The sequence below is a fragment of the Dermacentor silvarum genome, chromosome 1, assembly GCF_013339745.2.
Source record: "Dermacentor silvarum isolate Dsil-2018 chromosome 1, BIME_Dsil_1.4, whole genome shotgun sequence".
Lineage (NCBI taxonomy): Eukaryota > Metazoa > Arthropoda > Arachnida > Ixodida > Ixodidae > Dermacentor > Dermacentor silvarum.
In genome coordinates, this window is record NC_051154.1 from 114,121,190 (window position 1) to 114,137,978 (window position 16,789).

The 16,789-nt window shown below is 44.7% G+C and overlaps 1 protein-coding gene across 1 annotated transcript in view; it reads left to right on the forward strand.

The window, feature by feature from the left end:
- LOC119454414 (MAM and LDL-receptor class A domain-containing protein 1-like) overlaps positions 1 to 16,789 on the forward strand; it is an 85,977-nt gene that overhangs the window by 25,339 nt on the left and 43,849 nt on the right. The window contains exons 3-7 of the mRNA XM_049666837.1: positions 3,135 to 3,415; positions 7,362 to 7,440; positions 9,356 to 9,511; positions 13,701 to 13,910; positions 16,306 to 16,403. Of these exons, the coding sequence (XP_049522794.1) occupies positions 3,135 to 3,415; positions 7,362 to 7,440; positions 9,356 to 9,511; positions 13,701 to 13,910; positions 16,306 to 16,403 (824 nt within the window). The remainder of the gene's footprint in view (positions 1 to 3,134; positions 3,416 to 7,361; positions 7,441 to 9,355; positions 9,512 to 13,700; positions 13,911 to 16,305; positions 16,404 to 16,789) is intronic.

Below are 16,789 nucleotides of genomic sequence, written 5' to 3' on the forward strand. Positions count from 1 at the left end.
TCACGGTGTTGCTCCGGGCTGGCCCACCATCTACGCGCGCTCGTGCGATTACCCGCTCACAAAGACTACGTATTCTTGAGTGTATGTTGTATTGGTCAGGAAATTCTTCTTTTGAAGCTATGGTGTATCTGTGTTTACGTGACGTTGTTGCTACTGAGTATCAACTGTGTCAGTGTATGTGTATTCGGTAGTTTGTTGAAAACAGTGAAAATTACTCGTGCTTTGTTTTTTTTGTTTTTTCGAGTAAGTATAATTTGTTGTGTTCTCATGGTGCTTTCTAGTTTAAATAGCTAGTGAATAAATCACTAGTAGTAAATTCATGGGTAATGTTTGAGTCAACCATCTTAACTTAAATATTCAAGATATCGGCCAAGCGTACTTGCTTCCAAAACAATTCTAAGAATTCATGCCTAACATAGTTTTAAACCATGAATGTTGGTAATTTCCACATCATTTTATGGAAGTAAGGTTGATAGGGCGACAAGTATTGGAGTGATAGCATTGAGGTGCGCTTCCTACATATTTCGTTGTGTCTATTAGCAATGTTATCACATTTACCACCATCTAGATTTCCGTGTGCAGCAGAAGTCACACGAAAAAAAAGTCCTTTTGTCCCCACCAAGGATTCGATCCCTGGCCATGTGAGATATCGTATCATGTGAGATATCATGTGAGAAATCGTACCGTGAAAGTGCCGTCATCGTTGTCGCGCAGTTGTCAACATTTATATCGTCAACGTGCCGTTGTTGTCGTTATCATTGTCATCGTCGTTCGTAGGGCCTGGTACTTCAGGGGACATCTTAAGGCTCTGTTTTGAGTGGTTCTCTGTAATATTTTCTGAAGGCGTGTTTATTTACCTACCATTGTACGCATTTTGTAGCTGACTCGAATAATGTTACACGAGGGATATTCTGCTCAGAAGACGAGGCAAATTGTAATATAACGTTGTGTTACGGCAGTCATGCTCAAGAAGGCGGCGCCTGCTGCAATCTCAGACATATTCAAGTGCACGTAAGTTCAGTGTCCAATCTCGAAAGCTGATTACAACCAATCACCGTTCTGTAGTCGTTCTGTAGTCAAAGACTACGACGACAGTTTGAAAAAGAAACCTACTAAATTATTCCTTCAGCGATAACGATAGCCCAACTGTAAGGGTGTCACATGCTCGCCACCGCTTACAGCCTGTTCGCTGCCAAAGAATTGCGAGAACTGGCACTCCCAAGTGCCAGTGTACATGCGGAGGGACTCAAAGATGACTCGTATTAAAGTTATAACTGAATGAAGTTTTCGTCTTGTTCTCGACACCATGCCGATTCTAACAGAGAATAAAAAAATATGGGGTTTTACGTCCCAAAACCACGATCTGAATATGAGGCACGCCATAGTGGGAGACTCCGGAAATTTGGACCACCTGGGGTTCCTTAACGTGTACCTAAACCTAAGTACACGGGTGTTTTCGCATATCGCCCCCATCGAAATGTGGCAGCTGTGGCTGGGATTCGATCCCGCGACCTCGTGCTCAGCAGCCCAACACCATAGCCACTGAGCAACCACGGCGGGTGCTAACAGAGAATTATGCGCATAGAAAGCGTGATCACGCGTTTGCAACAACAACAACAACAACAACAACAACAACACAACAACAACAACAACAACAACAACAACAACAACAACAACAACAACAACAACAACAACAACAACAACAACAACAACAACAACAACAACAACAACAACAACAACAACAACTACTACTACTACTACTACTTTTGCTATTTTGGGATAGCCTGCAGCTGCTCTAACGTAATATCAACCAAAAAAAGTTTACGGACCAAGGGATCGGACAAAAAGCTGAATATCTCCGCAGCCTCAAAACGCAGCCTGGTATTCCAATTTACAGCCTCTACTGGTATATGCGAACAACATTGTGACGTACGGTTTTACTGGCTACTTGTAAAGGCTGCTCGGATATTTAGAGTTTTCTGAGATCCCGTGGTCCGTAAACGTTTTGGGTCGATAGTACCTTCCCATGTTACTGCATCTAAAAGAGAGAGAAAAAAAACTTCACCTTACAGGGGAGCACAACTTCCATAAACTATGACATATACTTGTCATTGAAGAATGTTTTATTGTGCTTCTTCCCGCAAGAAGATTGCTCGCGCGCACCTGCGAATGTTTACTCCAACCGATACCAGATGAAACAGTGCAAGACGTACTGTGCGCAAAATTTCTACAGTTATATCGCTTCATGGCTTCAAATTATGGCCGAAACTGCAACGTTTTCGTTAATGCTCGCTGAATGGCATTATTTCCACCTTGCCAGCGTGTCAGATTAGGCGGCTGCAGTAATTTTATTCCTCCACAACCGGCAGTGAATCCTTGGTACGCAGATGTCATCAAATAAAAAATAAGGGGGTTAATAGCCGCAACGTACGCGCTTTCTTGTGTTTTCACTTTCACTACCGCCGCTTTGACCCATCTGCACATCACTAGCGCACTACAGGACGCTGCAGCTAGCATGAGCGCTTAGCATGCAGCACGCAGCATGCATCTTAGTCTGAGCATAACGCATTCATGTACTCGGTGTCCTAGTGGTGCAATCGATTCAGCACCAAGTTCAGAACCGAAAAGGGTGAGGGTCCATCCCGGGTAATATATGGTACCACGATGATTGTCTTCGTTAGGCCCGCTAAGAAATGCTTCCGATATACAGGTTATGTAGAACGAACAGAATAATTGAAGCAAGCTTCTCCATGCACCGAATTCCGATATGTCTAGTCACATTCATCTTATACCCAGAAATGATCTCGTTATGCTTAAACTAGCCAGATTCCATTGAAATTTATTGTATTTAAATTAACAGCTGTAGTCCTAGTGACTGATATGTACTTATTTTATTGCATTTATACAATACTGCAAACTGCTCTTTGGTAGCTAGGGCAGCAGTGGTTAACAGTGAAACAATCATCAACATGAAGTACAGGTGTACTTCATGTTGGTGACAGTCTTTAAGTGCTAAACTTAAAGACTGTCAGTTTCGTGGCAGATCGCGGCAGCTACGGGATACAGAGAACTCAAGATTTTCGCTTCTATCCCAGGTGGGTGACACCGTGGTAAAATATTTTAATTTCACGCAGATGACGGATGGTATGCTCGTGCAATGTTTCCTGCGATGCAACGGGGGACACCGCTAGGCCGAGCAGTGCTGAAGACATCCGCCAGGGGCCCGTTATGCTTTATGGCCTGGCTGCACATATCCGCCTTGCAGCTTCCTGCCGTGCAATTCACGTCAACTGCAGAAATGCGGTCATATTGGAGCTCACATTTGGAGACACGAATCTTCTTAAGAGGCCGAATGAGTGAAATGGGACTCTGGCAAAAGGTGGTCTATTACGACGATCGTCCCAAAGACCTAAAGGTGAGATTCCGACCACAAATATTGATTCGTAATTGCACAGAACCTGCTGTTACAGTACAGCAGATACAAAAAATGGAAAAAAATGTTACCTTGCTGGATGGCGCAGTGGGATGTAAGGAAGGATAAAAAATAACGATGGAAGTAAAAAAAAATGACACAAATACATTGATAAAACCATAACTGACGTCATATCTGCACATGTGTAGAAATTCTGGAAATTAGAGAGAGAGAGAGAGAGAGAGAGAGAGAGAAGTCATAAGGGAAAGGCAGGGAGGTTAACCAGGCTGAGTTAAATTGTTAAATTAACCAGTTAACCAGTTAAATTGCTCTAGAAAGGCATGCCACTGTTTAGATAGAGGAATCCGTAGCCTTTGTCGATGTCGATCTTGCTTTCTAAGTTGAAATAATACTGAATGAATGAGGTAACAAGGTATGGCTACTGATAGGCTTTCAAGCAAACATTTGAATAATAGATATGTTACATAATCTACAGTACTGATAAGAAAAGTAACAAAATATGAGTTCTTATATACTAAAGCAAACATAGTTTTCAAATATGCATGCACAACATTTTGAATTACTAATAGCAGATACAAATCCTGAATACAGAAATTTTCACAAAAAACATTGTTCTCAAGGTTAAAGAAGTCACTTTTCGCAATAAGAATATGCAATAAAGAGCTCTGCGTACTTTAACACGCGTCCTACAAATAAGAGAAGCGACAAAAGGAACAACGACAAAAGTGGCATCTTTCAAAGACAAGAAATAATTTCTAAACTTGAGTGTAACGAAAATCCCAAATTTCGTATGATGAGCGGTAGATATATCAGCAGGCAGGATAATTTGCATAAATTGATTAAGGACACTTCGCACAGTCAATCACGTAATGGTACCACTGACTGCTTCGAACATTAACGGTCAATTTGCTTTTGGATGTGAAAGAGACGCGTTGCGTGCGCTTCGCCATAGGTAGCCTTCGTTGCAAATATGGACTAGCACATTACTGGCAACAGTCAAACGCAAATACGTGCGATCCTTTTTACGCATAATTGAGCTCTGAAACCGTTGCGAAATAAAGTGTCGTCTTCATCCGGGGCCGATGCTGCTGTGATTCTGAATAGCCTGAGCTCATAGGTTGCGCATAGCGAGAAAGGGTTCCAGCAGAAAGCACTGACATGGACAGATGGCAATATGACACAGGACACACCGCTCGACTAGCAACTGAACGTTAAACATTCGTTTTCACTTTTTATAGCCCAAAAAATCCAATGCAGTGCCTTTTTTTGTCGGCTGAAAATCTTTCTTGCCGTGATTATGATACGCCGCGTGCTTGGTCTATGGCAACGGGACTTTGAAGCTAAAAGAACATTTCAAAAAATTACTTCCTGCATAAAAACTTTTTTCTTTTGCAGCACACATGTCGAAATGCCGAGATATTTATTAAAGAACCAACAACCAAGGTTAATTTTCTTGCTTGAAAGCGATATTTTGTGTGAAAGTTAGGATTTTTAGCATGTTTTTAGCTAGCACTTGTGCAAAATGCTTAGAGCATGCATTTTAAAAATATATTCTGCTTCCAAGTATATCAGCTTCTATATTTCTCATGCTTCGCAGATTTGCCACCATTTCAAGAAGAATCGCCGAATCCTTCAAATTTGACCACAGATTTGTGTGCTAGCATTGATCGATATACTAAAATATCTGAAGCGAAATTAGGAGAAACCTTAAGAGTAGCTCATATACTTGCGAAAAACAGCCCTATTACATATTGTGAGGACTAACTGGTGCCCCATAGGCGACAACATCTAAAAATTGCCTGAGCCCTAACATTCTGGATGTCGCCTAACTCAACACTGAAAGAAAATGTACCGTGGTACTACCTGGAACGGTTCTCGCGAAAAATGAAAGCCTCGCTATTTGGCAAGACGTTTGAGACATAAAGTAAATTATTATTATTATTTGATTTGTACACATGTACACACAAGGACATAAGGAATTAAGGAGGGAGCAAGCTGACAACTGCCACCGAGAGGGGCACAACACCTGCTGCTCTTTTTGGAGTAGGGAATAGAGGAAATGAAAATATGAGGAAAGAAAAGAGGAAATAAAGAAATGACGGAGACACAGACAGAACAAAACAAAATACAAATAATGGCTATAAACGGGAGGCCAAGTCAGTGTCCTTGAGAAAAGTTAGCAGGGCTCGATGGGCCTGGTCACGTCGAGCAGCGCACCACCTTGGAAATAGGCAATCGTCAAGGGTCGCACATTGCAACCCCATAAGTCTATATTCCTTAATTAGCAATGCGCGCTGCGCAACGAATGCGGGACACTCTAAAGCGAGATGTTCAAGTGTCTCACAGGAGCCACAAAACGTACACGACGGGCTGTCCACACGTCCTTGTCAGTATAGGCGTTCGCGCACCAACAGAGACCCAACCCTCAACTTGTATAACAGTGCTCTAGCACGACGGGGCAAGCCTCGACTACGAACACGGGGAGGGAACGATCCATCTGCAACACGCCGGTCTGGGTGCTGCTTTAGGAGGTGTCGGCGTATCAGGAGACGAGCGTTTTCAAACGTGCAAGAAATGTCAGGGCAGTCACATTCGTGGTGGGCACAAATTGAAGCGAGGCAATCAGCCTCTTCATTTCCAGCGATGCCCACGTGCGAGGGTACCCACTGGGCAATGAGGGACACTCCACAGGAAGTAATTCTGCCGGAAGTTTCTTGGATACTGCACAACATTGGGCTATCGGCATCTTTTCTAAGTCTGCTGAGGGCAGCACGGGAGTCTGTAAGAATGACGATTCAAGGCGTTTAACTCTTCGTGTACGTACTTCAGAGCAACAAGAAAGTAAAGCAAGAAATGCACTTTCATGCAGCTATTCGTGCTTCAAGTGATTTTATTAGCTGCCCAATAGCTGCTCACTTAGTTTTACGCCCAAAAACGATGCTATTTCGCGTTGCGTCTACGTGTTTTTCCTTTCAGGTAAAGATGGAAGCTATTTACTTGCGCGTGAAAAGCAGGACTACAGTTCCTGCACGAGACAATGCGATCCCCTTGCCGTTAAGCAAGTTCTCTGCGTCGTCAAACTCGCCTAGTAAAAAAAAAAGGAAAAAATATTCAGAGAGCATTTGCATTGGAGCCGGAACTGCAAGAATGCAGACGTCACCTGCGTAAAGGGAGCCGCGTAAGTAACATGGCGTTCATCGGGATACTTGCGCCATGATGCAGCTAAAAAAAAACGACTAAACAAACTACCCCGTGGCATTTACCTGAAAGAAAAAACACGTAAACGCAACACGAAATAGCATCGTTTTTGGGCGTAAAACTAAGTGAGCAGCTATTGGGGGCTCCACTAATAAAATCACTTGAAGCACGAATAGCTGCATGAAAGTGCATTTCTTGCTTTACTTTCTTGTTGCTCTGAAGTACGTACACGAAGAGTTAAACGCCTTAAAGATCGTCATTCTTACCACTGTATGACATCATGCTCTAGATTTGCTTTCCGTAGCCTGGCCGAATTTTTTCCTATCTTTTAAAAAACCCTGAAATCCATCGCAGTCATCTTCCGTGCGGACCAAGTTCGAATACGTTTAAGCAGGATATGAATGTGGTTTACGGTGTCAAATGCTCGCTTGGTGTCTAAAAAGACTGACATTTCCACGGTTTTGCTTACGCTTCAGGTATGCCACAATGTCGCGACGGCATCCATGGCATATCATTATTTTCGCAAACCGGTCAAAGATCTAGGTTGAACTCTTGTTTCATTCCATCGCCAATAAAAAAACCTTGTCAATAATATTTTAGAATAATTTACATACTATGTCAGACTAACGGGGCGGAACGAGTGTATACGTACGGGTGAATTTCTGGCCTTAATACGACAATTACTCTACTTTTGATGATTTTAATTAATTTATTTTTCTATTGATTGCAGATTGCACTTCAGTCGACTTTCACAGACGGCACTGTGGCTGTAGACGACCTTTCCATAACACCAGGAAAATGCCCAGAACGTAAGTGAGACAATGCTCAGATAGAATAACGAGCTTCATTTGGTTCTGGACAGTATGGCATATATCACGCCAGCGTTTTAATGCTCGCGGTCATCGCGTGAGGTCTGTTCATCCATGTGTGTGCACGCGTAACACCATGCCTCTCTATAGTTAATAAGCGAAACATTACTGAAGTTGACATGGCCTAAAGAACTACGAACCTTACTTCGTGTTACAGTCCAATACTTTGTTAGTTATCAATGCTTCGCATTTCGGGCGATACCACAACTTTTTTTTGACAACAGCTTGTTTATCTTGGCGCTGTTAGGACAAAAAGCTGGTGAATACTTCACTGTCTGTGCCGTTATTTCTTCACAGTGTATTAGCGAATTGCATTTTCCGTATAGCTATTGTTTTTTGCTTTGCTGTGTACCTGTGCTATTTGCCTTTTGTACTTTTCTGCACATCTCAGTTGACCTTTCTTTTTGTAGCTATGCCCCCCTGCATGGCCCCTGCAGGGCCTACATAAGACGGTGGCGCTAACCGCACGTCACTTCCCACTCTTATGCATGCAATGCATTTTGGTTTATTTTAGTTTATATTATGTGGTTATACCTTTATATATGGCCATGGTGTACCTTTCTTTACGTTTCCGTTTTTTTTGCAATTAAATATACTGAAGCGTAGCATATGAGGTTACATTCTTTAAATTCTTGCAGTGACTAGTGCGATGGTCACTGTAGCTTGCTGGATGCTCGATGAGGCATACCAGCATTCTGGCACCTTGTACTTCTTAGTTATATATAGCGTGCGCAAGAGACGTGGTGTAATAAAAAGGTTGCCTGTTCTTCCAGGAGCAACATAAACTTTGTTTACAGCCTCCAAGTTAATTAGGACAGTATTATAGCAGATGGTAGATGGCAGGCTTAATAATAAAGAAAAACTGCCTATAGAAACACTTCTGTGCTAAAAAAAATACGAAAACAAGTTTTAACAAGATGCTCATTAGGGATAGCTTAGCGTAAACATAACATAAAGCTGCAAGCTTTCCGAAAGTAAAGGGTGACTGACCTGTTATTTCGCAGGTGTGAAAAAAAGGTGATATTGTTGATGCTAAAGGTCAAATTTGTACCTGGAACAGCAAATTTCACGCATGTATTTGAAGAAAACAACGCGTAGACAAAAAATAATATATTCTCATAAAGTCATCAAAAAAGCTTCAGCTTATACCGTCATCAAAATAGAAGTTATCACATAAAAAACACTCATATAGGCGTGCAGCAGAAGAGGTCTGGCAATGCTGAAGAACGACAAAAACTAAACGAAACAAACTAGAACCATAGTTACACACACGCTAACACTACTTAGGAGACATATGGAAGGGGAAAATAGCTCTAGCGGCAATAAACCCCCCTACAAGTGCCACAAACTAGTTTCCAGCCTTATTTTCCGGTGAGAAATCGTTCAAAAATGGTCCGTAGGAAGTCACGTGCCAGGTAAACAAATCGCTAATGTTGGATCTCTGGTTGAGTATGAAATCAAATACCCATCGATTCCAACACTGTTGCTTTACCAATTATGTCTCAAATCCTACCAACGTAATGATGTGCTCAAAAGAAGTACAGCTGCACACGTTAGCGGTTCATATACATATAGCTAGTATACTTTACACATCCGGTTCCCCACGCAGAAAGTTATGCATCGCCTAATTCTAGACGTGGACGCGTGCAAATGTTTTTCTTTGCTGTGATGTTTTCGAAAGGTCTGGTCGTGCTAGTGACCATCAGCTGGACGACATTTTTTTCAAAGATGAAGACTGTCTGAAAATCTTGATGTAATGAGCCATGTGACTAAGATGGACTAGAAATAATTTTCTGAACATGTTTTATGCACGCATTATTCTGATATATACGTGTTTGTTACCTGAACGTTACAGCTTCGCAAGAAGGTTCCTGCACGTTTGAAAATTCAGGCTGTGGCTATACGAATGACCCAGCCAACCCGAAGGGACATCAATGGTTGCGACGACCTCCATGGACCAGTAGCTGGGAAGACGTAGTTAAGGCGGACCATACGACGCGAACAAAGGACGGTATGTAAGGGTGAATATTTTGGTGCTGAAGGTGCCGTGGTGCTGATGGTTCTCGGGAGCGGCAGTTAGACGCGACCATCTCATGCTACGTTTATTTGTTTGCTCTCTGTTAATGCCTCGTTAGCTGACGTCTTGTCACCGGTGCTACACTGGCGAGTCACGCCGCCACTGTTATAAGCGTGGCATTATAATATGTTTCTTTGTCATCCAGCTCAAGTCATTTTTTTCTTTTTAGTTTCACAGTCAATTAAGGAGGTTTTTTCTCCTTAATTGTTATTGACATATAGAAGAATACTGTCAATATTAATTGCTTGCCAATCTAAATATTTTACGCTTCTGGGAAAATTACGTTTTGTCTGGGTTAGATTCCCGCTGACGAAGTCAAGCAGGGTTACTTTGATCGTCGGGCATGCATTAGCTTTAACAATTAGCCTTCTTCCTGGATGCTAACAACGCTTGCATGAAGCCCCTTGAGCGAGGCACGTGCTAATCTCACTTGAAGAACGAAACCGGAGCCAAGTAGTGCACGTCCGCGAACCGGTGGAAAGCAATACCGGCAATACACACTCGATTAAAATGTCGTGGCATACTGTCCCCCACATTTTTCGGTGTACGCCTGCGCAGCGTTTTACTACATCTTATCTGGCGAAGGCGATCACACATAATTGGATGCCATTAGCGCAAAAGAAAGATATCTGTTGGTGCAGTACCACGGAGACCGAATTTTGTGCTCACCATTTGTTGACATCACTGATGCCGCAACAATATTTTTAGGATGTATGCCTGTAAATACAAACATAAAGCGCTGAGGTATATAGATTGATAGTTATAGTCGCATTTTGCAGGACGCTTGTAATTTATAAGGAGGGGTAACAGAAAGAGGCATTTCGCCATCAGGAGCATTTGATCGACTTTGCCTTGAAGTAATACTGCGTCGCATATGCACTTTCATTGATCACTAGAATCAACGACGGTGAAAATCCGCGAGCGCTGTTGATTTCGTTGACATGCGCACGAGCCGTTTCAATTATCTTTAAAACGTCGACCGGCCAAACGCAATGTGGCAGCATGTGTACCATTCCGGTGAAACTTAGCTTATGAAATTGGCTTTGGTGCCGAAAACTCAAGTACGTCTTCAAGCGCTTTTTTAGAGCACAGCTCTTAGGCGCCCGTTCCTGCGTTGAGCGTCGGCGTCCCACGGAGTAACCGAGCGAACGAGTACAGCGAAGGATGAAAGACGGTGAGAGCAAAGAGAGCGTGAGGAGGAAAGCGGAGGAGGAGAGTATAGCGAAAGGGTGAGTAGGAAAGTGGAGTGCCGCAAGAGCCGTGCTCTACGGCGACAACCAGGCATGCGGCGAGCGCGTCCACCGATACCATATATGGAAACAAAGCGCTCGCGTGGGCTTCGGACCCACTGCGCATGCGCTACGTCGCCTGCGCCGCCGCCGCCGCTAGAGAATGCGCTCCGCGCGAGCCGCGCGTTCCCATGTTTACGCTTTCTTTGTGAACAATGAGCGACGCAACCGGTGGAAATACTTCGTCTGCTGCTGCTGCTAAACGAACTGCCCGAGCAGAGGCTGAGCCCCGCCGCCGAGAGGACCCTGTCGTTAAGAATGAAATTATTTGCCACAATATATCGCGAATTCAAAACACCCAAATAGCTGCGTTCAAAATTCGCATTAGGAAATATCGTAATTATCGGTGAATTTTTAGATGCGAATCAGCTTATGGCAGGGGCTTTGTCCGTCCCTCCCGCGGCGTCCCACACCCCCACAGCGCATGCGCGTCCCCTCCCCCTCTCTCTCCTCTCCTACGCTCCCCTTTCTCTCCTCTAGGAATCCTCTACTGTACGGAGCGGCGCCCGCGTGCCACACCCCCACAGCGCATGCGCGTCCCCTCCCACTCTCTCTCCTCTCGTACGCTTCCCTTTCTCTCCTCTAGGAATCCGGAGCGGCGCGCACGACAGGTGGTGCGACAGCTGCATACTCCGCTGGGGGCGCCACGGTAGTTCCGCTCCCCCGCTCTCTCCTCTCCTACGCCCCCCCCCCCCTTGTTCTCCTCTAGGAATCCGGAGCGGCGCGCACTACAGGTGGGGCGACAGCTGCATACTCCGCTGGGGGCGCCACGGTAGTTCCGCGGTATGAAAATGACGGAGCGCGCGCGCCTCATTCTCTCTCCTGTGCAGCGCCGCGATGAGCGCTCGGGCCGCTGCCGCGAAACCATCTCCCGCTCAAGCTAACCATCTCCCCGCTGCTTCGCATCCACACATGGTTCCCTTTAGCGGGAGATGGAGTAATTGTTTTATTCATACTGACAATGCTGCAGACAAGTTTCATGATTTCGTAGTGCAGGCGTCTTAAGAGTGAACAAATAAACAGCGAAGACATGTTCCAGTACGTAAGAAAAAAAATACGAAGAATCTCCTCAGGGAGTCGTCTGAATGATACGTAAGCATTGCGTAGTAACGACGTGATATTCAGTGCTCACACTCATCACTGCTAGTAATCCTTGCACTGCTCAGCGGCTGCGGTCATCTTGGCGCCATTACGGTAAATGCGACAGCGCTGCGGCGACACGAACTGCTGCGGAAGGCAGCGCAACGTGCACTGATGAGGCAAGCAAACTACTTCAGGTGGTGGCGTCAGGTGCGCTGATGACGTTCCGATCCGAAGCCACGGCTGCTCCACAGTTCTGGCTTACTAAAGGTGTGCCTAGTGCATGTCTGATTGCACACGCCACGTAGTCACAGTGAAGAGACGCGTCCGTGGCACTGTTCGCGCGTTCGTCGTCATCTTCTTCCACAGGTTTCGAACTTGAAAGCGATCGTCTGACGCGGAGGACGGACGGATGCTCGGACAGTTTTCTTGTTGAGTAACCATAAAAATGCTTACGTATTTACAAAAACAGAAGACAGCGCAGACGTAAAAAAATATAGGACAGGAAAGATAGAACGCTGGAACCAGCTTTCTTCATTTCATGCTATCTTTATCTTTTACGTACGTGCTCTCTTCCGTTTTCCTTGCGCGCTGGAATATGTATTTGTCTAAATTCCAACTATCCCAACTTTCGGCCTTTAAATAAACACTTGCGTATGACAAAACAGACAACACTATACTTTATCTAGATTTTCGGATTTCCGTCAAGTCGATAACAAACTAGTCACCGATATCTGAACGTTCTTCTGTAAAAACAAATAGTGACAGTTAAGTTCGACGATTGTTGATTTCAATATAATAAAAAAGTGCGCGTGTGACACATGTATATAACATAGTGGTAGGCTGAATGTATAGTGTGGTGCATTGATATAGAGTGAAAACGCAAGCGCGGGGCAAAAGCGAATTTTAATCTCTGGTTAGGCTGGAAGTGCGAGGCTCTGTTGCAGACACGCAGGTTTGTGTCTGTGAACCTGCGCAGTGCATCGACACCGTTCCTGCCCGCAACCGACACGCTTCGGTGAACGACCTGTGCAGTACATTTTTCTTTAGATGCTCTTTAAGTTCGCAGATGTTTCATGACGTGCGACTTTTGTGACCAGCAACTGCTCGGCTTTTGAAGCCTTTTTACCTGTGCAGTAGCACGGAATGGTAATGGTGATATCAATCTGTGTGGTTTCCAATAATGCGCGAAAATATGCAATCCTTGCGCGACTCTTCCTTTTTAAGTAGTGCTACCCCTGAGATTTACCTAGGACTTTCCTTTTTCAAGTTTATCGTAATGTAGTAAGAAGCATACGTTTTCCCCTAAGATTCCGTTCCCAGTGTTGTCTGTAACCATTGTGTACTTTGGCTGCGTGCATTTGCATTTATCTCGTAGTCGCCTCCACTATTTCTCATGCTCCACGGGCACAAACTTTGCGCATTTAAATAGTTTTGGCTTCCTTACGTTGGAGTAATTGTGGAACGAAGAAGGAGGAAAGTATACACTCTTGCAGTGACTACACTGAACTTAGAAAAATAAGGTAGAAAATAAAAATGACAGCACGCAAATGTAACAAAGAAAGCCGAAAAAGAGAAACTGGAAAACTAAAAATGAAATAAATAACGAAACGAATTCAGGCAGTATCGCCGTCTTTCAGTGTTCTGGACAACTTTTATGCAACGCGAGCTGTTGTTAGAATAAATTAGTTACACGGAGGTCACTTTGTCTTTTCATTCCTTTTTTTGACTGCACAAGTTTTCTTGTTTTCCAGGAGGTTATGCTTTTTACAAAATATCCAAGTGGGAGAAATCGTCGGGAGTACTCACATCAGCCGTTTTAAGCAAGCCGGAGAGTCCGAACCAGTGCCTTCGGTTCTTCTACTTAGTACCCCACGCCAGTCAGCGCCGTGGTCTGCTCGTACGAATTATTCGAAACGTGCAACCGGGATCAAGGGCGTCGTCACAACAAACCGTGACCGCAGGTAACTTCCCCGACCATTTTTAGGGATGATTTTCAGCAGCGCCGATGTTTTATGCACTGAAATCCTGAAGTAAAGAAAGAAAAGAAAAAGAAAAAAAGAAGAAAGAAAAGAGAAAGAAAAGCTGACTACTTCGCATGCGGGATCAGAAGCGGGTTTCAGAAAGCCGAATCATGCACAAAATTTGTCGCAAGAGAAATTTTACAAAGTAAAAAAAAAAAAAAAAACTTCACAAGATCGCTAAGCTTAGTATGCTCACCGATTCAAAAACGAGCACTGTAGTTTTGAAGACATCCGTAAGCACTCATTACCCCAGATGCGAACTTCCATGCTTGCGCCAAAAGTAAGTGTAAGTCAATTCACAAATCCAAAACGGATATGGCATCTGTCGACCTATATGAAGAAAATTCTGTACCACAGTTCCGGTGGAGCTGCCACTGGTACACGATGGAACGCTTAGAAAATTTTTATTTTAGAAATAACGCATAAACTAGAAATTAAAATGGAAGACAATTTGCCGCCGGTGGGAGCCAAACCCTGAACGCTGGAGATGGTAGCGCGAAGCCGAGCAGGTGCCGGCTTACGCTGGCACTTAGGCAGACCCTGCCTTCATTCTTGAAGTCGTCGTAGTCGAAGTCACTTTGTCATGCTGGCCTTATGTGGCGGAATTCAAAGCGACTGAAAGTGGGCACGGATGCCTATCTTCGTAACATGATTACTCTTTGAGACTGTCTTCAGTGATGTGTGAGTGCTGCGTATGTCGGCGCATCAAAAAAGTGGCAGTTTTACCCGAAATGAGAAGCATTGATTGCGACAGCAAACTATTAGACATCTATACGCAGTAAGGTTAGTAGTTTTACCAGCTGTATAAACTGCTGTAAACATTCGCTTACTAACTAAATTAACAAGCACGGTGTCATGCGCCTACAGGCAAATCTGAACACATCTCACTCAATGACCGTGGACACTCGCTGTCCGAACGCTGGCGTGAGGAAGAGCGGCTGCAGCGGCGAGCGAATTCCCCTTCGTGCTGCCTCTCGCTTCAACGCGAACTGTGAGCGTGAGAACACGCGCACACGAAGCCATCAGCCGTCCGCGGGTCGGCTAACCTTCGAAACCACCTCAGATTACCTCCAAGATAGGACGATCGCGGCCGCGCTCAGCCGTGCCATGCGCAGCCACGGCCGGAGTAGAAGCGGAGACGTGCGCTGCCCTGCCTCCTCCCCCTTCCCCCTTAATCGCGCGAGAATTTGGTGCGCATCTATACTCACCTTCCCCCGTAGCTCGCGCGAAAAGAGGACGCCGCATTAAGCCACTATCCCTCTCGGCTCACCCTCGCATGCTTTCCCTCCCACCTACAGCACACGGCGCGTGGCCGTGATCTTATCCCACTTGACCTTTATGCGGGACATCACGGCGACGACGATGGCGGACGTTCACCAGGAGTGCCCATATACTTGCTATCATAATAGTACCAATGTGAGAGGGAGCCCACTGGGAATTGAACGTGAAACGTTTGCTGTCCGATTCGACAAAAAGTGCCCACCTTTGTGAGAACTTGCCAAATGGTAGACCACGACATGGTTATTGCAGCGCAGACTACGAGTCTGTAAGGAAATCATCAGCAAGCCTTCTTGAGTTTGTGGCAACGGGGGACAATATGAACTCGTAGGTCTTGACAGGCCTCCGAAGAGAGCCGACAGGACACGTGAGCGACTAGGTTTAAACTATCGAACGCTAGCCGGTGCTCGGGTGTGCCGTGCCCAGCAACCACGCTCGTGAGAATGCGAGCGTCTGCTATTTTATTTATGCGACGCGAATGCTGCTGCCGCTACAAGTTTGCTTAGAGCAGCAGCTGCACTCGACAACTTAGCTTTTCTGTTACCTATCATTTCACTACAGCAACACCGTACGACAGTCAAGCTTACGAACATGGCTTTTGCAGTTGGTAAGATGGTATTTAATTACCCTAATACCATCTTTGACCCATCGAAGATGGCATTAGCGAATGCGTCCCCAGGTCCAGAAGTAGCCTCAGAAGGTTACTTGAATGGCTGAAATCGCATGTATGCAAGTGTATTGTGCTCGCAAGCTATATTCAACAGACGTTCCGATGTCTTTATTATAAAGAAACACGCTAGCCTCATGCAGCCTGGAACCCTCTGAAGCAACGTATGTTCAGCACCTGCTTATGGACAACCATCTGCTCTTCTGCCACACATAACAACGGCAGAAAGATGTACACGCTTGTGCATCTGCTCGGCGTAGGTTGCCATACGCAACGGCCACGCAAAATATCTTATTAGGTGTAAGACACGATTAAGACTAAGAAACTGAAATTACGTCTGTGACCTGTTTTCTTTTAATTTAAAAAGAAATATATTTTCAATTTGTACAGAACAAAGGGATGAAACGCTTTGGAGCCGGAATGCAGCGTTGTTACCTATGAGGTGGGCGCCGGCTGAAGTCAGATATACTGCCACAGATAAGTACAAGGTGAGTGTCTATATCTTTGTTGTGAAAAAAAATAAAAAAAACTCGGATTTGTTTTATTTCGCATATTACTCGGATCGACGGCCAATTGTGAATGAAAATTCTGAGATTCTCTTGCGCCGTTCCAGAATGGAAAGTATGTACACCTGTCATACCATAGCATTTTACTAGTTATTTTGGGATTAAACTGCTTCAGCGTTAATTTTCAATGTGGAAGTCGTTTCATCACGAGAATCTTGTTTTCTGTGGAACTTCCATTGAACCGAAGTGGTCCGGAATAGCTTAATGATTCTGATCCAGTCAAACTTTTCAGCCCATCAGAGCTGGCTTGCACACCATCGCGCCGTCATTATCGACGACATCAACTGAAAAGTCCAACGGGTGATTCA